Source organism: Simochromis diagramma, unplaced genomic scaffold, assembly GCF_900408965.1.
Source record: "Simochromis diagramma unplaced genomic scaffold, fSimDia1.1 OVJJ01000402.1, whole genome shotgun sequence".
Taxonomy (NCBI): domain Eukaryota; kingdom Metazoa; phylum Chordata; class Actinopteri; order Cichliformes; family Cichlidae; genus Simochromis; species Simochromis diagramma.
Genome location: NW_024386972.1, coordinates 8,214,746 through 8,238,740, shown reverse-complemented (window position 1 = coordinate 8,238,740; position 23,995 = coordinate 8,214,746). Strand labels below are relative to the sequence as shown.

At 40.0% G+C, this 23,995-nt stretch overlaps 1 protein-coding gene across 1 annotated transcript in view; it reads right to left on the bottom strand.

The window, feature by feature from the left end:
• Positions 1-4,170: 4,170 nt before the first annotated feature.
• The window catches only part of LOC120738099 (heparan sulfate glucosamine 3-O-sulfotransferase 3A1-like), a 34,602-nt gene continuing 14,777 nt past the window's right edge, over positions 4,171-23,995 (bottom strand). Inside the window, exon 2 of the mRNA XM_040039159.1 lies at positions 4,171-4,925. Within this exon, the coding sequence (XP_039895093.1) occupies positions 4,304-4,925 (622 nt within the window). The 3' untranslated portion in view covers positions 4,171-4,303. The remainder of the gene's footprint in view (positions 4,926-23,995) is intronic.

Sequence of the window (23,995 nt, the reverse complement as noted above, 5' to 3'; positions counted from 1 at the left end):
CGAAGAAAACAACTCCGCAGTGGGCTGCAACACATTACTCTCCCACTGGCAGTACAGATGCTGATTCCTCTTCTCCACTTTCACAATATGAAAGAATAATTACTTACACAGTTAAGTTATAATGTTGCTTAAACTGTCACTCATTAGATACATTTTAACAAGTCAACTCTGGAAAAGCATTAATTAAAACATTAAACATGACGCTCAGAATCAGCATATTCTCCAACATATACCACACATCTCTTTCTGCCTTACCACACTTGGCACTTTCCCCGAGTTAAAAGCAGTCCAAATGGTTGGGTACTGGCTTGGAAGTTCTTGGGTTTAAACCAGGGGAAGGCTCGTTACAGAAGCTTTTTAAAACTCAGCATTCTGTTTATTGTCACTCTGTTATTTGTGCATTGGTGCCACAGTCATGAGATCTTAGAGAAAGTCTGAAATCCTTTAATCTGTACTAGCTGTCAAACAATGCATGCCAACAAAATGCAAAAGAACAAGAGTCGACAAGCACTGTGTGCTCCTGTAATTTAGAGGTTATAAGGGTACTGTACTTGTTTCAGACTCCTATAAGATGAAAGCTCACCTGTTTTGCAGAACATCGAAACAAGGGTTAAAGCAATGTTTCGCACAGCACGCTTCTTTGAAACAGTAGGCACAGTAGATCGAAGAACCTTTGCTTTTATTTGTTGGGTGTGTCACAAGTTTAACCGGCCATCAGTGATGTGTGTATGAACCCAGATGCCTAAAAAGTTGGCATGCACAATGGATAAGCTTCGGGAGGTGCAAGCTTAGGTTACAATAGCGTGTTAAATGCATTTATCAGATTTTGAACATGGCTCACAATCGCCACATTCAGCATTTTCTTCTTCATGTATCCTGGTGAAAGCAGACTTGATCCAAGTAATGATGTCTTTCTCTTTTCTGGCCAACCTTAGTGTTTCTGTGCAAGCACCAGGGCCGAGAACCTTACCTGCGATATTTCTGACATGCAGAACGGACGAACAAAGTTTGTTGTGGATTAACAAAATTGCAACACATTTAGCCTTATTCATCAAATGCAAACAAATGCAGTTTCCAACCCAAAGAGCCCCCCAAAATTACTTCAACTTCCTGGACTTTATTCTACAATAAGCCTTTTCTTGAGTCTTCAAGATGCTGCCAACACACTAGAATATAAAAGAGGAAGAACTCACCAAGGAGCTGCTCAAAATGCATACTTACTGTTCGTGTACTTCTCGAATAAATACATGTGAAAAATATCTTTTTATATTACTTTTGCTAGAAAAATGCAAAGAAAAAAGAAAAAAAGTAAAGCAGTTATGTTTAATACATGGCATTAGCGTTTTTTCAAAAGCCCCTGGACACTATGTGATTTCACCAAACCACTTTAAGAAGCATAGCACACAATATTTGTTTTACAGTTATGGATGTGCAAACTAAAAGAAAAAATAAGTGTCCAGGTAGTGCAGGTTTTTATTTGCTCTGTTTGTCATATGCAAACTAAATGCATTTTCCAACCCAAGGACCCCACAGGTACTACTTCAACTTCCTGGGCTTTATTCCAAACAAAAGCTTGTACCTAAGTTTTCAAAATGCTCCCCACACCAAAAAGGATTTCAGACTTTAACCATCTTGTAAAATCCCCAATAATTCCTTTTGACACTCTTCCGTGGAGGCAGACATAAGCTGAGACAATATGGGAAGGTGTAACAGAGGAGATGGGAAAGCAGGAACCAATGGGTGTTATCATCCCATAGAAGGCTGAGCTTTAGTGGCTCATCCTTATGAGTGTGGATATACACCTTATGGCTGGATTTTTGCAATGAAGTTACAGCCATGACCCCCCCCCCCCCCAAAAAAAAAGAGAGAGAGAGGTTCGGATACACAAAATATTTACATATAACATCTTTTATTCAACGGGTGCAAAAAAAACCTCAACACTTTAAGAAAGAAACAGTCGCAACAATAAAGTTAGATTTGTTACATAATCTCCCCAAAGTCTATATAAGGTTCTTCTCTGAAGCTCTCTCGCACAACCACGCACAAACACACACAGAAAATAACATTGTTAACATTGTTGATTGCGTTATCTTTTGAGGCACATCTGCTTTCAGAAAGTAGCTCACAATACAAGTGGACAAAGAAGGAACACAACTCAGTCATTGTTCTCATGCTCCCTGGGTTTAGCACAGTGTCCACACACGCACGCACACACACACACACACACGCACACATTGCCTCAAGGCAAGGAAGGCCAGTGACATTAAGTGTATTCAATACACAAGGAGGCATGTTGAGGAAATCTGAGTCACAGTTTGGGAAGGCCCTTTTCCTCCATCGGAGTCTATGTCTCTTGAATAACAGTGAGTGCTATCTTTGCTTGCAGCTTCATTAACTGAAGGTGGGTAAACGACCCTTGAAATAACAAACTCACAACTCTGGAACTGAAAGTGTTCCAACACCACATTCATCCATGTATAGTAAATACACAATGAAATGAACGACCTGAAATTAAAACGAGGATAACAATTTTTTAGCGCACACAGTATAAAACAAACAAAACTCTAAAAGCATGGAAAACATAATAATAAACGAGGAAACACTCACCGAGGAGTTGCTCAAAATGCATACTTGCTTCTCGTGTACCTCTCGAATAAATACATTTCAAAAAATAACTATGTTTTATCTTTTCATATTACTTTTGCTAGAAAAAATGTGAACATTTTAAAGCAGTCGTGTTTAATATATGGCATTAGTTTTTATCAGAAGCTCCTGGACACTATGGGATTTTACCCATCCTCTTGAGGAAGCACAGCACACAATAATTTCCATTTCACAGCCGAGGACTTGCAACGTGAAAGAAAAAAAGATAATGCAGACAGATATGATGCAAATCCTCCAACAACTCACTGTTTTTTTTGTTTTTTTTGAAGAAAACATCTCCATGAGCGTGGATCACAACGAGTTCTGAGGATGGAAAATGTAGCAGAGAAATATTGCATATCAAAACTGCCACTGAGGTGAGATAGGGCATCTTGATCTTTTTTAACAGCCCCGTATTGCTGCTAGTGTATTAATGCTGAGGATGGAGTGGTGGAAACACTGTTTGGAAAAAAAAAAATACAAGACTTTGAGAACAGATTTGGGAATCTAAGAGAACGGTAAGCAAACGAGTGAATAAAAGTACTGGTTCTTTGAAAAAGTGTAAATATTCTTCAAACCTATTAGGAAAAAATGTCATATCTCGGCAAAAAAACAAAATTAGGCATTAAAAGTGGCAATACTAATATTGATAATATAATAATAATTATTATAATAATTTTACGTATATAGTTTTTTTAATTTTGAATATTAATTTGCACTAATTTGAGAAAAATACAAAATTAGCATAAAGCTATGCCATTTATAAGGGGTTAAAAACCACTAGGGAAATAATATTTAGAGAAAGTGTAAGGAATCTCCATGGTTTTTGAACAAAAGTAGCAGAAAAAAAGTTTGTTTTTTTTCTTATACCATTTTGTATCACCCTCAGTAAGGTACTCGTAAAAAACAAATACCAGATGATGCATATGCAAGTTAACTAATAAAAGCTATCACTTCTTTTAAATCAGTATATTGTTTCCTTCTAACCAGGCTCAGTTCACAGCCATGTGTTGCAACTGCTTAGGTCACTAGCGAGTTGCAGCCATCTCATGCAGTTTGTAATGAAGATGCTTTGAAGCAGAATGTTTTCTTCTCAGTAAATGTTTGGCGAGTGTTTAGAGATAAGCTGGGGTCTTCCACAGGCAACGCTGCAATCTGTTAGCCTCTGAAACAATCAAGAAGGTTTTTGGTACACCCTCACATCTGTGGCCAGATTTTACTTGGTAACATCCAGCAACCTCCGGCAACCACTCACCAACCGGTTGCAGAACACACATTTTTCCCTAGTGACCTGTTTTTGGCAGGGGGTTGACTACTATAAATAAAAGTACTATCAATCAAATATATCTCAAATAATTAAGTATTATTAAAAATTAATTAATCGTTTTTATGTCATAAAATATTTTTTTTAAATATAAATATTTCAATATAATTTTTTTAATAAACTAAATTTAATATGATAATTATATATGTTTGGAATTATCCATGACTTTTTTTTTTTTTTTTTTGCCAAAGTAGCCTTTTTTCCCCAATAACTATGTTATTGTAATTAAAACTTTATTCTCAGAATCTTATATTGATTTTCTGTCAGTTGTGATCCTTTGCAGTCTATCTGATAGTTCTCAACTTCACGAGAAAAAACCAAAACTAAACTAAACATTCAGTCATCCCAACCAAAAAATCTTCCTGTCATCTGGTAGAACTTCATGTTGAAGGGCCTGTAGAAGTCTCGTAGTCTCTGCACCACCTCAGGGTCAATGTTTGGATGGGTTCGCCCTTTGGTTTTTCCAAGGCAGTGGGGCTTGCTGCTGCCTTCTGCTTTCTTCAGGCACGGGAATCCCTTGGTCTGGTTGAAATAAAAATGTTTGTCTGTGATGATCCTCTTGAGCCCGAGAAAGTCTTGCACACGGCCCAGCTCTCCAGCTGGGTCGCTGATCAAACGCTCGCCGCTCACAAACAGGATCTGCTCCATGGGGAAGTACTGCAGCCAGTTGTCCAGGTGCTTGGCGTAGATGCCAATCTGGATGGCGCTCCATGACGTGTCAATGAGCCCTGTAGTCCTGTTTTTAAAGGTGAGGCTCTCAAACGAGGGAATGTCAGGCTTCTTAGACAGTGTCTGTGTGTAGTCGGAGATAGCTCTAGTGACAGGATCCCTCACTACAACGATCAGCTTGGTGTTCCGGGACATGGCGGAGATTCGGGCAGGAGCTTCCCTGGTCACAAAGTAGCTGGGAGTTTTCTCCATTGTGATTTGACCCTCCAGGGTCTTGGGCATCAGCTCTCTGAGAAGAGAAAATAGTGAGAGAGAAAAAAGGAAGTGAAATATTTATTTGACCTGCACTCTTCACCGAAACCTACTAAGCAACTGTCGCAGTTACACAACCGCTCTTACAACAATAAACATTAAAACTGGATGAACTCCAGCTAAGTCATCAAAAACATTGAATCCAATCAATCAAGAATAACACTAGTAACAGTTTGCTTGCAGAAGTTTATTTATTTGATTTCTCTCATGCGTGACCAAATGTTGATTGGCAGGTTTGCCGCAGCTCCGCTTTCAGGAACGCCTCTGGATGTAAAGAGATGTGGTGTGGTTATAAAAGAGGGGGCTCTCCCTTGGGTGCATTTGAAAGGGGGTATTCCTCACTCTTGTCCAGAGCAAAAAAGAGAGAATGTCAATCTCTATACCTCTACTATGGTAATGCCAGTTATAAAATATTAATACTCAATGCCCTCGCAGTATGATCACCTTCTTGCCATTCTTTTTCAACAAATGGAAAAAAAAAAAGTATCCAAAAAATCCATTCAAGTGGATAGGGAGACTTTTTTTCCCCCTCACAAGGTTCACATATGGTTCAACATTATGTTTATTTCAAAGATAATTTGGAAAATTCCTCATATAAATGGTTCCACTTGAGCAATCTGAACACAATGCATAGCCACATACTGATCCTAAATGAAATGAAATCCTGGTGATAAAGTTCAGCTAGAGCAATCCCTGAAATTATAATATTTGGTCGTAGTTATAAATGGCATCTTTTCACCATTTTCTTTCACATCTCTCTACCTCCACTCTCCTTCTGTCCAGCCGCCTTCAGGACAGCGACCTTAAGCAAAAGTGGGTAAAAGCAGCCCATGAATGATTAACGTGCCCTCCCTCTACCATTTAGAGTCTCTGCAGAATACAGCTTTAAAATTCACCAAAGTACAGAATGCAAGTGTCAATTATTCATCTGCTTGGCTGCTGCGTAAAGCGAGGACTGGCACCGACTAAGTGGCCCGGCCTGTTCCCAAGGTAGATGAAGTTTCCCACCTGTGACAGAAGACCATCAAAGAGGGTGGTCCTCATAAATTTCTGGAGAGTGCTCGACAACTGAATCTGTTGCGTGTAAAACCATGTAGTAAAATACATAGTAACATATACAATCAAAGTGCAGCTTCTGCCTGACAGTAGGCACGTTTTAATTTCTGATGTGACAGGCACCGTTTTTCATCCTTGCTAAGACACTGGTATACAATCATGCTCCGTTTAGCATGCACAGTATGAAATAAGACAGAGGGCATGTTTGCCGAGACGGAGCGCTAAACAAACAGAGTGCATTTCTAAAAGACACTAGCCGAGATGAACGTGATGGCTGGTTTTGCTCGGGGCTGTTTGCAATTACTCTTTATAATGACAAATACAAGCTCTTTCTGATCTAATGCTCTAACTGGTGGGTTGACAACAAACAGATAACAGGTGCAGACATTAAAGATCTGTCGGATCTGTCGCTGTTATGGCCTGAAGATTCAGATTTAGATTAATCTGCCATCTGCACAGGTACAGGAAAGTGCATGGAAATTGGAATAAATGTGTGCACGCTCAAACTTTTCGAATAGATTTTTTATAATATGCAGCAATAGTTGTAAAAGAAAACATACTATAAGCATAATGAAAACAGTAAACTAGGTAAAGCTGCTGAATGTACTGTTTTTGTGAGTAAAGCTGCTGCAGGTTGGATCACCGAAATGACAGAACAAGAATGGCATTGTCAGTTTTCTTTATGGTTGTCTCAGGTTTTAAAACAGCTGCTGGCTGATCTCAGTGTGTGAGGTGAAATGGATCTAAGAGCTACAAGTCAATACCTTCAGGCCAATGTCAAAACACATCCAGTATCCTGAGTGAATCCCCTCTTTGAGGGACGATTCACGAGGTCAGCACAGTGGGGACAAGCAGGATGTGGTCGATAAGAGCAACAGCGTCAACACAGGTGCACCGATGTCTCGACATCTTCCTGCAACACTGACCGTCAGCTGACCTCCGGAGTCCTCTCAGTAACTGCGACCTCTCCTACAGCTGTGTAAAGAGGATCCCGGACAAGGCTCCTTTCCTCTCGCATTAGCTCTGCCCCATCGCACCGAGAGTCCAGAGCGAGGCAGTATAATAGTACTTTGAAACAAAATCAATGCCATCAGGGATTACAAAGGCTGCAGAGCTGACAAGTCACTGATGGAGAACATTGAGACTATTTATTGATAAAAGGGGACTTCCAGACGCTGGCATGCAGGCAGACACTCAGAATGTCTTCCTGCCTACATCGGGAACATGCTGATTTGGGAACCGCCAACCTTCCGAAGCAGTCCTCACAGGTTCCCGACGCAAAAGAGAACATTACTGCGTTATGAAAAAGAAATGAGTCTGTACTAAAGGAAGCATCCATATTTCATGGTGTGCGTTGAGCTGGTCCTGTGGTCGATGCGCTAACAGCAGTGGCGTGGTGCTGCGAGGCCACTCGAAACAGTGGGGGGAATTTTCGGAGACAGGGAGGGATGTGGCATGGTGTAATGTAGATTACATGAAGACAGCCATGTTTGGAAGTTAAAATAGAGACGTCCTAAAGTAGTAGTCAGAGTGATATAAATTTTATAGTTACCTGAAAAATGCAATACTGATTAAACAGCATATTTGTTTCTGTTTGAAAAATGAAATTTGAACACTTATTCCAGGTTTTCCCAAATTTAGCTTTGGCTAACTTGCACAGCTACACCATTTACTCTAAGCAAAGGATTTTACTTATCATGGGTTCTTGTTTAAGTGCCTCTCAGAGCTCTGAGTACCGACCAACTGAATGCAACTGTGGTTACAAGTGGCTGAAATTAATTACTTTTAAAGAGTCAAGTAAAGGTAACAAGTCTAAATATGCAGAGGGAGTTTGAAATCAAGCCATCCCTTGTTACCTTTTTGCAACTTCTCCTGGGAGTCTAGAGGGCACAATTAGTAGGTCAGACGCCCAGGCTAAACCCAGAACTCAGTTAAATGTTTATCCTTCTCATGGCTTTGTGGGCATTACTGAGGAGAAGGACTGTTGCCACTGTGACCCAACTCTGGATAAGCAGTAGGCTGCAGCCAGATTTGCATCTATATGAAATGATGCAGCAGAGCCAGTTTCTGTTACTTTGATTCCAACCAATTCTCTTTTTGTCTATATTACCCACAATGCAACTCGAGTAGATCAGGCGTATTTTTGTGCTTGCAGAGATCGTTAAGAAAATCCATGCTCATCTGGTGTATCTTGGAGTGGTGTCACAGATTTTGTACTTGTGATGACCTCCAAAGCAAATCCTCAAAGCTGTCAAAGGTCTAACCAATAATGTGACTAATACACAGTAAAGTTATATAAAGAGAAGAACTTTAATTCTCAACCTTAAAGTTTTACTTGGGGAAATAAATTTTTTTTACAGTAGGGGAACTGTAGTAGGACATTTCTTTCCATTCTAGAGAAGAAGCATGCAGCGCTTTCTAATGAAACTTTACTGGCAGTGGTAGGTGATGTAACAGATGACAAACCGTCCAAGTGCTTGAGATTTACTGCAGTTCCAGATTCTGCTTTGATGTCTTCATCACGCTGCTAAAAAACGACTCCCTAAGCATACTGACGCATGAAACGCAGGCAGTGGGATCGACTCGTGAAACAAGATGCAGACCCAAAATGAAATACGAAACGGAGCACACAAACCCAGGCTTCCCTTTAAATCAAATTCAATGCTTTGGCATACGTTTGAGTACAGAAGACAAAACAAGAAAAAATACAAAGGCTGACTACAATGTTTAGAAGATGACAAACAAACAGTTTGTAGACATGACAGAACATCATACAAGTTGTAAATGTACGTCATTCCTCTCATATGGAACTAACTAGCTGGAAAGAGAGGCCAGGATTCTTTCAGGAAACTCTATTCCCTATTAAAAAACCAAATCCAATGTACACAGTAACAGGCAGTAGATCACTAAATGTGCCCTTTGTAAGCTTGTCTATAAAGCAACCACTTTGGAATAAAGGGCCTGATGCATCAATGCTTTCCCTTCCCTGCTGAACAAATTACACTTGCAAACCGACTCAGCTCTGCCCTCATATCCAGGCTGTGACTCATGTCTCTTAAATAAATGGTGAAAAAAAGTCTGAATGTGTCATAGGTCATATTTACTGTAAATCAGGTGCACACACAATATGACAGCACGGCATATGAATTAGCCAGGTGAAAATACTAACAAACTATCAGCTCCAAAAGGGCCATTTCCTGGTGTTATCTTTGACCTTTTAGAAAGGGGTTTGGATGGGAGCCAAAGTCTGTTAATAAACGGGAGTTGTAAAGAAATAAAGGCAAGTGGGAATGAGTACTGTCCACTTCTCTCCCAAAAGCCTCTGATTCATTTTTCCTCTTTCAGCAGGGAGCAGTGGCAGGCATAAATACACTCCCACTGTGTTCCCCTGCCACTACCACCAGATAATAATCTTGTAATTGGCTCAATATTTCTGCTGTTTGCAGGCGACGCTAGGGCCAGTGCCGCTCTTGGTGGCTTGGACTCACCAGATATTTTCCAGGTCAGTGAATTCTAACGGAGGTCAGGGATAAAGAAGGAGGAGGAGGAGGAAAAAGGGGGGTGATTTAGAGTAATGGCTGCTGTGCGGTGAGGGGAAGGCCCATTCCTTTGAGCCCGGAGCTTTTCTTCTCTGTCAACCTTCTGCAACAACACAGCCCTTTACCTGCCCTGCGGGCTGTAATCGCTGGCAAGGCTGACAACATAAAGGCATCCGAGAGGAAACTCGTGAGGCGGGATGTTGTTGTGCAAATTTCTCTAAGATCCCATAGGAAAAACAATGAATGGCAAAATAATGTTTTCTTTAAACTCCGGATCACCTCCCTTAGTATTAATGAAATGTTTAATGGTAGTAGTGTGAAGTAAAATGTTTCAGACTTTACTAAGTGGAGGCTAATCAAGAACTGTATATAAAGGATGGGAGTACCCACATGATATCATATCTTAAATTAATTTATTTTATTCATATAGCACCAGTTCTGTACAGAGTTAAAGAACAAGTGTTTTACGGAGCCATAAGCAAACACTTTTGTTCAAGAGGATGAAGTTTAAGTCAAGTTTAGCTAGCTTTAATTTGATATTAACTAGCTCAGTTGATACCTGCTAGCATACACATGAAACAATATTAGAATGTCATTCACTTAAAAAAGGTGCAGACTTGTTCATGCCAAGGCATTAATATGTTTACTACTATTCTAAATTTGAGAATTTTAAACTGAAGCTCTATCATAACTGGTAGTAAACCTGGTTCTGAAGCCAGTCTCTAGTGGCTGTTTGAGGAAATACAGTTTTAGAATTTCTGCATTTGCCCTAATTTTTCAGCTCCAGAAGGTTTGGTGTAAGAAATACAACTACTTATCATGGAGAGATTACAGGTGTTATCCTCCCAGCAAGTCCCAGTCAGGATTATTGTCCTTTTAAAACCCAGGTCCTGAAGGATCTACCTGATCCTTTTCCCCCCTCTATTAGATTTAGAATAATCCCATATAATGTCACTTTTGCCTGCCTCCCTGCACTTACAGTTTTAAGACCTCACTTTGTTTCACCATGGCAACAGAGGGCGAGTGTGAGTAGGGGGTCAGGTGTTAACTTTTGTGTATGTGTGTATTTCTGCTTTTGTGTTTCTCATAGACCAGGAGTGTCCAACTCCAGGCCTCAAGGGTCGGTGTCCTGCAGGTTTTAGATGTGTCTTTGATCCAACACAGCTGATTTAAATGGCTAAATTGCCTCCTCAACATGTCTTGAAGTTCTCCAGAGAACTAATCATTTGATTCAGGTGTGTTGACCCAGGGTGATGTCTAAAAGCTGCAGCACACCACTCATGAGGCCTGGAGTTACCCACCCCTGTCATAGACAGGGGATTCATGCTATAGTGTGCATCCCCTCAACATAAAGACAGTTTCCTAATTTAAATAAAAACTTATTTTTCATCATTTCTAACCTTATTTTGTGTTTTTTTTTCTTTACTGCAGTCACAAATATCCTTGAGTAAATCTCTTGATCAAAATACGTTCATATAATGAAGCTGGTTACATTGATTTCAACTAAAAAAAAGAGGGAAAAACACAATTGGGATTATGATTTGTAAAAGCACAGACTACATCAAAATTATCCACCAAAGCTGTCTAATAAATAAAGAGCTACACCAAAGTGATCCATGGGAACCGTAAGACGCAGGAAGTAATTCTGAGAGACATACAATTTCCAGATAACAGCATAGTCTATTCTTGGAAAAACAAATGGGAGGACATAGTCAACTATTCTCTGCTGGGAAATGACAAGGTTTTGATAAAGAGTAAGTCAGAAAGGAAAGAAACTCTGCAGGACACTGGGGACGCACAAGATAACAGCGTCATGGTGGAAAGAAGAAAAGTTTAAATGAATTAAGTAAAATGGCAACTTTTAAAAAATAGGAAATGTACTGTCTGCTTGAAAATTAGTAGATGAAAGGGATATGAACAGATTTCATGTAGTGGCTCTGTTGGGGAGAAGAAAGCAGGAAATTAGGTTGAAATATTAAAATATAAAAATATTGGTTAATATCAAAGAGGTCTATAAAAATATTTGTTGTTAATAACTTCTCACTGAAAAAACTGAAGAATAAAACTTTCAGCCGCTCCTTAACGGAGATGGTGAGGGAAACAATAAAGCAAAAAAACATAAGATCCAGTCACACTGGCTATAAATAGACTGGTTAAAGCACTTGAACACGTTTTTTTTTCTACTCTCATACATAAAATCTGAAAAAATATATGCTGGCCTATTTCCATTGCAATTCATATAATGTCAGGCTGAACTTGGAAAATGTTATACACATTTAAATATTAGAGACCTCATAAATAATGCCTGTAAAGAAAAAAAATCAGACCACTGCAAGTTGTTACTGAGTGAACCTGATTATAAATAGACTACAAGAATAATATTGTATCATGCACTGTAGTAAAAACTTTTCTTTTTTCATATAATCTTGTGTAAATAAATCTCTCTGCTGGACACTCGCCCTACTACTGAGCCGTGAGGTTTTCCTCCTTTTTTTTTTTCTTTCCATACAACAACCACCATACGATTTAGTAAAAAATTTATAGGCTCAGCTTTGCAATATGTTCTTATAAATTTGTCAGCAGTATTTTTAACAGAATCCTTCTCTCTTTTTTTCGCTGGTGCTGAGTGTCCTCCAGTTTATTGCATATGGGGGAAAAAAATAAGCTTTATCCTTATGGCAACTAGCTTGTGAATTATTGAACCTTTCTAACTGCGTTTGGAAGAGTTACTGAGGGAGGCAAAGAGGTTGCAGGAGGCATTCAAGCCTCTGCTGATGTCTGAAACGTTTCAGACATCAGCAGAGGCTTCAACATCCAGACTGCACATGAGCAGAGAGGAGGTGAGGTAAGGAAATGAATGAGCGTCAGGGTGATGAAGGACATAAGATCACTCACTTTTGCTTTATTGCCATATAAACTCATTTAGGTAGGATGGCTTATCCACATGCTGACTTATAATCTGTCTGCTAGTGTTTTATTCTTCTATACAGTAAGGTGAAAAACAAAGGTTTGACAGGACTATGTGCAGACCTGTAAAAAACTACATAAACTGTTGCAGCTTCTATAGAGATTAAGAGAATAAATTGCAGCCAGGTGCTCGTAATCAAATGCACTTGATTAACTGATCCTGAGCATGTGTGAGCACCTATAAAAGCAGAGGTTTGGGCAGTTTACTTATTCAGAGAACTCAGGTGTGTATGTTAAAACAATGCCAAAATCTTAACAGGTCTGAACACCCTAGCAAAGTCAACTCATTCAATGCTTAGAAAAATCGCAATAAGACCAAGAGCTACATCTCAGACTCCACAGGCCGCAGTTAGCATGACAATGCAATTAGAGAAAGAGTTAACAGGTACGGCTTTTTTTTAAGAACTGCTGACAGGAGAAAAGCCTCTTGAGCAAGGAGCAAAAGAGCAAGGTAGCACAGCTTTGGTTTGCATCTGACCAAACCAGAAGACTTTTGTCTGTCTTTTGGACAGACGAGACCAATGTAGCGATATCTAAACATAATGCACAGCACTATGTTTTGCAAAAACCAAACACAGCATATCAAAACACACTTCACAAATATAATACCAAATGTCAATCACAGTGGTCGAGGAATGATTATTTGTTCTTGTTTTGCAGTCACACTCACACGCTTACATGAACTCCTGTATACCAAGGTACTTTAGAGTTAAACGTGAGGCCATCTAAGAGGCCGCTAAAGCTGGGCTGAAACAGGGTAAAAGGCAGGACAATGATCTCAAGTACACTGATAACTCTACAACAGAATGGCAAAAAAAAAAAAAAGAGAGAAGAATCAACGTGTGGAAATGGCCCAGACCTCAAACCTGCTGCGGCCGGACCTTAAAAGAGATCTGCATAAAAATTCCTGGAAACTCGAAACATAAATGATTTCTTCAAGTTATTGTTGCCAATGTTTTCTTTAAGCTTTTGAATCATGAGATATACTTGATTTTCCTTTTTCAAATGCTTGTATATCTTTATATGCATATTCTAATTGTTGAGCTATTACAATCTGAATCAAAGACAAGGTTGAATTAACTTGTCAAAAAATGTATTTCTGTTGTGCTGCTAGTCCAGGTTAAGCAAAAAGGTTGAACATTGTGATGAAATGAAAATAAACACAAAAACAGAAAGGTTAATGCACGTAAAGATTTCTCACTCTTTAATTAGTTTACACTTTATATACAAATAGTGTAATTTCTCTTTATAATTTTATAACATTAAGACAAAACTTTACATGTCTCCTCATGGTTCTAGCCAGTCATTCTACTTCTCCTGGCAGATGCGCATGTGCCCTGTGGTGATGTCATGTACTGGATAAAGGCCATTCTGAAATGGGTCTCATTTCCAATCATCACATAGAAGTTTATAAAAAGACCTCCCAATGTCACAATTAAACACACCGGGTAAGTTAATGATCAATGCCATGAAGGGGTATATTTTAATCCAAATCACAACCTTTTTCCTATAACAAGAAGTTTTTGGTTTGTAAAATTAAAGTTTGCGTCCGAAGCAGCTGGGTGATGTGGAACCAATTCTGATTATTGCTTTGAGAGCCTGAAAAAACAACACAAACTGAGAGCAGCCAACAGACATGGGGCTTAATTTTGCATTTAGTGATTCATGTTCAATTAAACCAAATTGCTGGAGAACCTAACCATTAAATATAACCTAAGATGTATCTCTATATTGTACATAATGTCATCACATTGTATGTAGCTTTGAGTCGATTCCCCCACAGCACTTTTTTTCATATTTCTCTGACCTACTTATTTGAAGTTACATGGAGTTTAAAACAGAGCGTGTGGAAATGACACTTCAGTGGGATCGGCTTTGGCAAAAGCTCACAGTTATTCTTCATTCTGCTAAGTCAGCTTTTAGAGACTCAGCAGCTAGTGGGAGATAAGACACTTAAACTTGGGTTTAATACCAAAGCTCATTTTCAAGGTATTGTGTTTTCGAATGTTCACTTATATGGGGAAGGTGGCTTCGTTAGGAAATTTCAAGTGGCCTTTCTATAGCCCTTCTTATCCCTTCTCCATGGTTCCAAATATCGAAATAATCTGGAGAAAGAAAAAGCAGAAAGAACTACTTGCGTCAAACAGAACTCATTTCAGTCAATATTTAAATTCTACATCTAAGCCTGGTTTGAATACAAAAAAGCCCTGTGTCAAATGCATGAGAGCAAAATTAAATGTGAATTTGTTCAGAGCCAAATGGAAGGCTTTAAGGGGCCTACTCTGTGATAATTACCCATGACAAAAGGCTAGGGCTTTTGTCTTTGGAACCATTGCCATGGTGATTTTCAAGCTTCTGAAACATTCAATATAAACATTTGAGAATGCTGAATATGCCATAGACTGTCACTAAAAAGAGAGCCGTTACAAGCCACATCTTTGCTGGCAGAGATCCCGCCTGCATGCCTCCATGCTGCTCTTGCAGAAAAAACTAGTTCAGATATTACGACACAGAAAACAGACAAAGGCTTGTGATTTGAACATATAAAGGCTAAACTCTGATAACTACAGACCCTTCTAGGAACACAACGACAAATACATTGGATTGGCAAAAAGACAATCCTTTCTGTTTGCGAAGGCATAGATACAACAATGCTAAACCTTTGTAAAAGGTTTTTAATTTGCGGCCTACAATCGAGAAACGGCTCTATAAAGACATTTTCTCTTATTCTCTTCTCTTCTTATTTTATCTTTTATACCTTATTCCTTTTGGGCATGGCCCTTTCTTTATCATCAAAAAACAGCCTTGTAACGAGAGATGACAGTTTCATTATAGTTACCATTGTAAGGAAACGTGACATTAAGATGTTTCGCGTACAGGAACACCACTTGGTCATCAAACTCTGATCATTGTGTAGTGTTTCCCAAAGAACTAGATTCAAGTTGTGGCAGATGTAAAGGTGTGTTCATGCGTCTGAGAAGACACACTGATGCTTTCTTAGATGAATTATTAATGAATACTATATAAGGAAGTTTTGTGCCAACATTTGAATGCTGAGCATTTTGTGACAAATTAAAAAATCTGAGTAAAATATTCAGGCGCTTCCCCAGTGAGTCCTACAGACAGACCCCACCGCCATCCTTCTGGACTGAAGCTGGCAACAGTCATCCTTGTTCTGCTCTGCAGTCTTGGTGAGCTTGCATATAAACTTGTTGCAAGCACTAGTTGGACTGAGACTCCAGATTGCAGTGAACAAACTGCATCCCAAAACAGACAGCAGGGCTTGAGACTGTCTTAAAATCTGAATTGATGCTGTAACTGGTCAGCCTTCTGGGAGGACCCCCATGCTAGATAAAGATAAGCAGAACATCAATGACACAGTTGGGATTTAGCGATTGTTGACCACAATTTGGGTAAAGACCCATTAGGTGATCCCTGCAAGTTTCACCAATACTCTTCCAATACTCTGAGGAGTATTACTTCTCAATCGACAGACCGACTTTTTACGATGGCATGAGGTCACTGGCCCTTTAGCTAGATGTGCTTAAAAAAAATACAATTAAAATAAAAAAAAAATTCTAAAATCAGTCACCAAATATGTTTTGGCAGCTGTTTATAGACCTGTGTAGTAGAGCCGAAATGAGATAAGACTAATATAGATACTGATATTTCTAAAATAAAAGGGGGAAAAAATAGGCTGACCAAGTTCTGAGTCTTAACAGAGATATGACAATCTTGTGTTATGCCTTCTCGTTGGAAGGAGGGGGTAACACAACAACTTCAATAGGTCAGTACAACTGTTGTAGCAAAAGAGTTTTAATGGTTAATTTCTCAACAAAAAAAAGTCTCAAAACCATACAACAATGTGGGGAAGAAAGGGAGCGTTTGGTTGTGCCGAAGAAAAACACCAAAAAGACAAACCCAGAACCTAGCTGAGCTTTACTTTAAGAGAGAAACAAAAGAAACAAAGCCCTAATCCTCAACTCACAAAATAAGCTCAAACATTACATGGGTGGCACCAACCTACTTACCTAGTGTGTTTAACAGAAAACATCCTACGTGAGGAAATGTACAGGGTCCCCCAGACTTACCTAGTCCTCTAACTCCCACCACAAACTTTACACAAACAAATGAAATGCTCCGGGGCAGCTCAACGCATGTGGCAAATGATCTTTAGCAAGGAGGAGGAGGAGAGAACTGCCTCTAGCCACAGGTGAATTCCCTTTTACAAGGGTGTCCTCAATTTCAGCTTGATGGCCTTGTTATTTCATTTTGTCTTCTCAGACTGCTGACTGGTAACCAAACTTTGGAAATCTTTGATTGTGATGTGAAGCTGCTTGACTTCCTTCTCCAGCTTCTATCTCCAACTGGCAAATCTGGAGTTTGAGATCAAACTCTGCTTTACGCACTGGCTCCCCTTCCCGTGCTTACAGCCGGAGGCGAGCTAGATGAACCTTAAGTCTGGCATTACCACTAGATTCACTGAAGTCTCGTGACACGGGTTAAAAACGAGTTAGGCTCCTGAGGTTCCACCAAGACTTTTGGGGGAGTTGCCACAACAGCAACCCTCTCCTTTTTTTTTTTTTTCTTTTTTTTTCAAAAGTGAGTACTGAATGGCAGTCAGGCTACCTCAGGCGAGCACATGGAGGACTGTGCAGCCCCTCCAAAGAAATGCCACCCCACACTCACTGCCAAACAGGTCATGCTGGAGGACGTTGCAGGCAGCAGAACGTTCTCCATGGCGTCTCCAGACTGTCATGTCTGTCACATGTGCTCAGTGTGAACCTGCTTTCATCTGTGAAGAGCAGAGGGTGCCAGTGGCGAAGTTGCCAGTCTTGGTGTTCTCTGGCAAATGGCAAACGTCCTGCACGGTGTTGGGCCGTAAGCACAACTCCCACCTGTGGACCTCGGGCCCTCATGTCACCCCTCTGGCAGTGCTCCTCCGGTTCCTCCTTGGACAAAGGCGGAGGTAGCGGTCATGCTGGGGGGTTGTTGCCCTCCTACGGCCTCCTCCACATCTCCTGATGTACTGGCCTGTCTTCTGGTAGTGCCTCCATCCTCTGGACACAACGTTGAAAGACACAGCAAACCTTCTTGCCACAGCTTGCATTGATGTGCCATCCTGGATGAGCTGCACTACCTGAGCCACTTGTGTGGGTTGTAGACTCCATCTCATACTAGAGTGAAATCGCCACCAGCACTCAAAAGTGACCAAAACATCAGTCAGAAAGCATAGGTCCTGTGGTCACCACCTGCAGAAACACTCCTTTATTGGGGATGTCTTGCGTGCCTGTTGTCTATTCCATTTGCACAACAGCATGTGAAATTGATTGTCAAACAGTGTTGCTTCTTAGGTGGACAGTTTGATTTCACAAAAGTTTGACTTGAAGTTACATTGTGTTGTTTAAGTGTTCCCTTTATTTTTATGAGCAGTGTATATCAGTCCACCTACCGGGTAGCCCCCCTAAACACTGAGGAACTTAAAAGCTTATTTGGCCTACACTAGAAAATGCTTCTTCTGCACTGATACTGTGTTTTCATTGCTAATACTATTTTTTTGTATGTGTACTGTATGTCTATTCTCATATTAATTATCATAACTTTTGTCAGTGTGTATTGTAACCCTTACCTAACACTTTTTCTAGCATAAATGTCTAGGGACAGTTGGGGCTTGATAAACTGGAGCTTATTTCAAACTCTGGCAGTTGAACAATTAAAACTTCTGAGCTACTTTTAATCCTTTTAAGTTTTGCCCCACATCTGTTTCCCATTATACTGTAATACACATGGTAGTATGTCTTGATTTGGCTTATGTTTCACCAGAACAGTCCACTAACACCCAGCGGGGATCTTGCATATGAATGATTAGTGTCATGGTTGCCTATAGAGCATTTAAGTAGGCTGTGTGACTGTTTATCATTCAAATTTGAGGATACATCTGCCAATGTAACAATGCTTTTATCTCTCATCAGTTACCAGCTTTCCTACTCTGTGGCTCTCAGCCCAAAGTCCTTTAATATCTAAGTAAAGTAGCTCTGCACTGCAAGGGGCAAGAGAAAGGGAAGAAATGAGGAAGAGCTGGGTGTGGCGAGGACTGTGGTTAAGTGTGCATGTGTGTGGTTGGTTCTGCATTAGACAGTTTGCTCACTTTAACCACTCAAGATGAAAAGCTTATGAAGATGTCTCATGCATCCTGAAAACTCTTAAGAGAGTCTGCTTTAATCTTTAACAGCATTTTCATCTCATACCCACTGCACAGGTAAGCACATCGATGCACAGACGATAATACAGTGGGATAACTGAACTCAACATCATACTGTACCACATCCACAATTAAAGTAAGAACTTGACAGGTTGAAAACCCAAGTCTGAGTCTTGTTGGCATACTTCTGAGAACTCTGACTGTAAACCGCCTGGGATTTTCTAAAATAGAACAACTTCTGAAAAGGAGTCATTGTTCTGTTCAAATGCAAGCATATAGAGAAGCCAAAATTAGTCAGGTAGAATCTCAGCCAACAGAGCTGGAGTAGACAGGCTGGCAGATTGTTTTGCTGTGAACTCAGAACATCATTGTATTTTTCTCTCAGACATTTAGGACTACCTCACAGCAGAGAGCCGGTGTTGGTTTCAGATGCCATCGTACAGAACCGCATTCGTTTTCTTACACTGCTTTGTCTCAGGACCTATACGCAGGAGAGGGCAAAAGGCAGTAAAACATAATTTCCATATGAAATTTGATAGTTTGAACATAATGAAAGCCAAATATTTGAGTTCACTTTAAAAAGCTCTGGAAGCACATGGAAACTAAGCTTACCTAAATTTACAAAAAAAGTTACAAGATAGCAAAACAGATCTGGACAAAAGCAATACTTCCAAAACGTGCGAGCTCAAGTTTCTGTTTAGACTGAGTAAAAAGGGAAAGGCACATAGACAGTGTGAGATATTGTAGAGGGGAGTGCAGAAAAGGCTTGGGGTAAGAGTCAAGTGTCAGGCGGACAGCAGTATCGGGGGGTGTAAAAGTGATTACACTGTCTCTGTGCTCTCTTCCTCCCTGTCTCCTCTTCCTATTTCATTTTCTCCCTCCTCCCCCCCTTCTTCCTGCCTCCATCCCTCTACTCCCAGGCTTAGAATACAAAGCGCCTGGCACATCACATTGCTCTCCTCATCGCTGTGCCAAACCACAAGGAGAGCACACCAGCACAGCTTGCACCCTCTGCGTTGCACTGCCACCACAGAAGAAGCAGAGAGGGGCAGGGATTAGCATATATGAATGCTCTCCCTTATCACTTCTTTTGACATGTACATGCTCACACAATCTTTTCGTTTTTTTTCCTCTTAATTTTAGTGCCAGAGCGACACAGACAGCGGCAGATGAAGGTTATGTTCCCTTCCTCACATCTAGGAGCTTTAAATATTTTATATATTTTTTTATTCTTCCCCTTAAACATCCAGGAGAATAAATAATGAGCTTGGTAATAGCAAGTTACCAAAATGATTTATGTTCATCTGGTGTGAGAATGAATGCAGTTCAGGAAGGCAGGCAGGGAGGAGCCAGTGTTAAAGCCATGGTCGAATGCGTGATTTCCATTTTACGTCCCTTGCATTATCCATTAAATAAATAGCCTGGAGAAAATGGAACTTTGCGCCACTCCTTTCTGTTGAGGCAGCAGTGCCGTGCATAACGAACAGGTGATGCTGAGATGTGCGAGGCTGGTATGCTATCAGCAACAGTTGCACACGCTGATGGTGATTGTAAGCGGTGCCAGTGAGGTGGGGCGGGATGGAGAACAGGTTGTCGCTGAAAGAAAAGGTGAAAAATGACCCATTGTGGAATGTCACAGGAGCTAAAACGACACAGAATGGCTAAAGTGGAGCCAGTGGTTGCCTGAGGCTGGGCTGTGACCCAGAATTCCACAGACCCCCAGTGAGAAACCGGGAGGCTCCAATGTGGCTGAGTTAAACTGACTGTGTAACATGAAAACACCTCCTTTTTTTTTTTCCCCAGACTGCCGAGAGGTAACTCCATCTGGGAAGCTGAGTTGAGGGTACAAGATAATATGAAGTGTAACAGAGAACTGAGGAGACGCCGACAACGTGCTAATGTTTTAGCCTGTCAGCTCTCTGTGAGCAAAGACGGATGGTTTTAGAAATAGAATGTAATTACAGGGCAGAACCTCGTTGTCGGGGTTAGAACAATGCCTATACTGTAGTAGAGGTTTCTTTTTTCTCACTGCTAACAAGGCCAATCGGTTGAAAGTGATTTTGAGTAAAGAGACAAAAGTGACACAAAGCAACCTGAATGATGTACCTTTTTTAAAATTAAGTAAGAGGTCTATATTTAATTTTTTCCCTGTTTTATTTCCCTATTTCCAAAAAAGTCTTTTACTTATGCATTTTTCATACCAGAAAGTAAAAGGTGAATATTTTATTGCCAAGAGGCCTAATGAGAGAGTTTGTTTTGATCCCCTCCATATTTAATATAGGTGTGCAGACGAACCAATGAACTGCTGGTGCAGGATAATGTGATCTCTCAGTGAAGCAAATTGTTTTCCCAGAGCAGTTACAAACAAAGTCTATGCAACAATGCGAAGGAATACAAATGCAAAACAGTTACTTTTGCTAGAGACTCTGTCGTTAAACTTTGAACTCCCCTGACACCACTGACGATCAGAAATGGGGAGTTGGGGGGGCATAATTCAAATTTGCTTTTATATATAGACAGGGGGAAAAATTTGGAGAAAAATAAGCAAATTTTTAGGGCTCTGAAAATTTCTGAACACATATTTCTGTCCCAGCTACTGGTTACTCTTGGAATGGTATAACGGTAAATGTACAGATTCTTATATAGTGCTTTTCTACACTCCTGGAATATTCAAAGCGCTCTATACAACACTCCGCATTCAGCCATACACATCCATTCACACAAGCACTGTTATCTATGCTTTCAGTGCTTCCTGAAAGCATAGATAACAGTCGGGGTTAGTATCTTGCCTAAGGATGTTTGACATGCAAACTGGGGGAGCCAGGGATCAAACCGCCAACCTTCCAATAAGCAGCTGACCTGCTCTACCTCCTAAGCTACAGCCACTCCAAGAAGCAGGTGTTTCATTGACGAATATTTAGGGTTGGCACACTTCAGTGACTGCATTTGCACAAGGTTACACTCCGCATTGCGTTTTGTCTAGACATATTTTTTGAAATTCATGAAAACAAGATACCAAAGGTACTTTACAAAGCAATGCCACACTTGGTATTTCTTTCTGAGAATGATCCTGCTAATGTGGCGAATTGGTCTGTGAACTAGTTCATTAAAATGACCTATTACTTTAGTAGTCACTTGAATATTAGGTTAACTGAATTAATAATGATGTTGACGATGATTTTTTTATTTTTATTATTATTATTAAATAATAATAAAAATGTTTGAAGTCTAGATTATATTATCTAGCATCAGGGATATTGCACTGCTAAGAGACTCCCCATACAGTTTAAGTGGTTTGGTCAAATCTTTAAGTAAATAAGTGCAATTATAGTGGCAGGGATGAAGAGTGAACCCAGAATATAGTGCTTGACAAATTTATTAGATTAGACCACCTGTCATAAAAACACAAATATTTTATAAAACATTTAAAACTTGTTAAAGACTAAAAGCAATGTTGGCAAAAAATTAATTCATGTTTTTATAGCTACGTCTGAATTAAATTCAAAATCCTGCTCTTCACATACAAGGTCTTGAATAATCAGGCCCCAATTTATCTTAATGACCTTAATGACCCTGAATCCTCCCTTAGTTATGCTGTAATAGGCATAGGCTGCTGGGAGATTCCCATGATGCATTGAGTATTTCTTCTTCAGTCACCTTTCTCACTCACTATGTCTTAATGGACCTCTCTGCATTTAATCACTACTTGTTGTTAATCTCTGGTTCTCTTCCACAGCATTTAATTTGCCCTGTCTTCCTTCTCTCACCCCAACCGGTTGCGGAAGATGGCCGCCCCTCCGTGAGCAGAGTTCTCCTTAAAGTTTCTGCCTATTAAAAGGGAGTTTTTCCTTCCCACTGTCACCAAACTTGCTCCTAGGGGGTCATATGATTGTTGGGGTTTTTTTTCTCTGTGTGCATTATTGCAGGGATAGCTCAATAGGTAGAGTGGTGGCCCCATGATCGGAAGGTCGGGGGTTCAATTCCCCTGAACAGCTACCCTGAGGTACCCCTGAGCAAGATACCGTCCCTACACACTGCTCCCCGGGCGCCCAATGGCTGCCCACTGCTTCACTGAGTGAATGGGTTAAATGCAGAGAGGAATTTCCCCACAGGGATCAATAAAGTACACTTTCTTTAATATAATATAAAGCGCCTTCAGATGATTGTTGTGATTTGGTGCTGTATAAATAAAATTGAACTGAGCTTGAAGTGACACACTGTACTTCTCTGAGAAGTCAGAAATGAATCAATCATAACAACTGAATTCTTTTAATACACATCTGTAAGTAACTGTAATTTGGCATCATCATTTAAAAAATAATAATGTGCTTTACTGTTGTTTTTTTCTGTTTTTAATTCTGTTTTAGCATTAAAAATAAAATGATTTGCCAATTATCAATACTTTTTAAATTAGGGCAGTTGTGACATAAACCTTGCATTGGGTAGTGGTCTAATACATTTGTTAAGCACTGCATATCTCCTGTTTAAATACATGAGTCTTGAAGCTGACCTGGAAGCCTGAGGCTCATACACTTGAGCAGCTATAGATTAACAGTTAACTCCATGAGGGATGTTGCAATGCCCATGTAGGCAATTACCGGCATGTTGCCATGGAGATGCTAAATGAGGTGTTTAAGGGGGCGGAGACACAGGCTTGATGATTCATGTTATCAATCGGGTTATTTTTCAATATTTCACATTGATGTAATCGTCCTAAAAACACATTAACATTGAGGGAGTACTCCGCAGAGAGATAATGGCTGGATATTTGCACTGTTATTGAGTCAAACTCTTCCAGCCTTGAATGACTGATGCGCCTCACATGCAGATAGAGGCTGCGCCACGAATAAATATAGCCTGTCCGCAGCGCAATAAGAAAATAAATAAATTGGGTGTAAGACAATAACGAGGAGGGGCTGGGCGTGTACGATCGTTCAAGAGTCCACATTCACATACAAAAAGAAGCAAACCAAAACTAAATGCACATTAATGCAATTCATATTCATGACAGTTGAAATGGGAGTTATCATGAACCCCTTTCAATCACATTTGCATTTACATTACAGGCCTGTAGTTCAGTTGTGTACCCATAGAATAAATTGTGGCATAAATAAAATGTGGTGCAAACAACAGGACTTCAATAAAAGACTTAATGACAGTGAATGCTTCCTTTAAAAAAAAAAAACCTGTGTAACTGTATCTAAACACTGCATCAAATCCACTATAAGATTATTGACAGCTAGCATTAAACTGCTATTTTACAGTGGACCTGCTATAAATTAC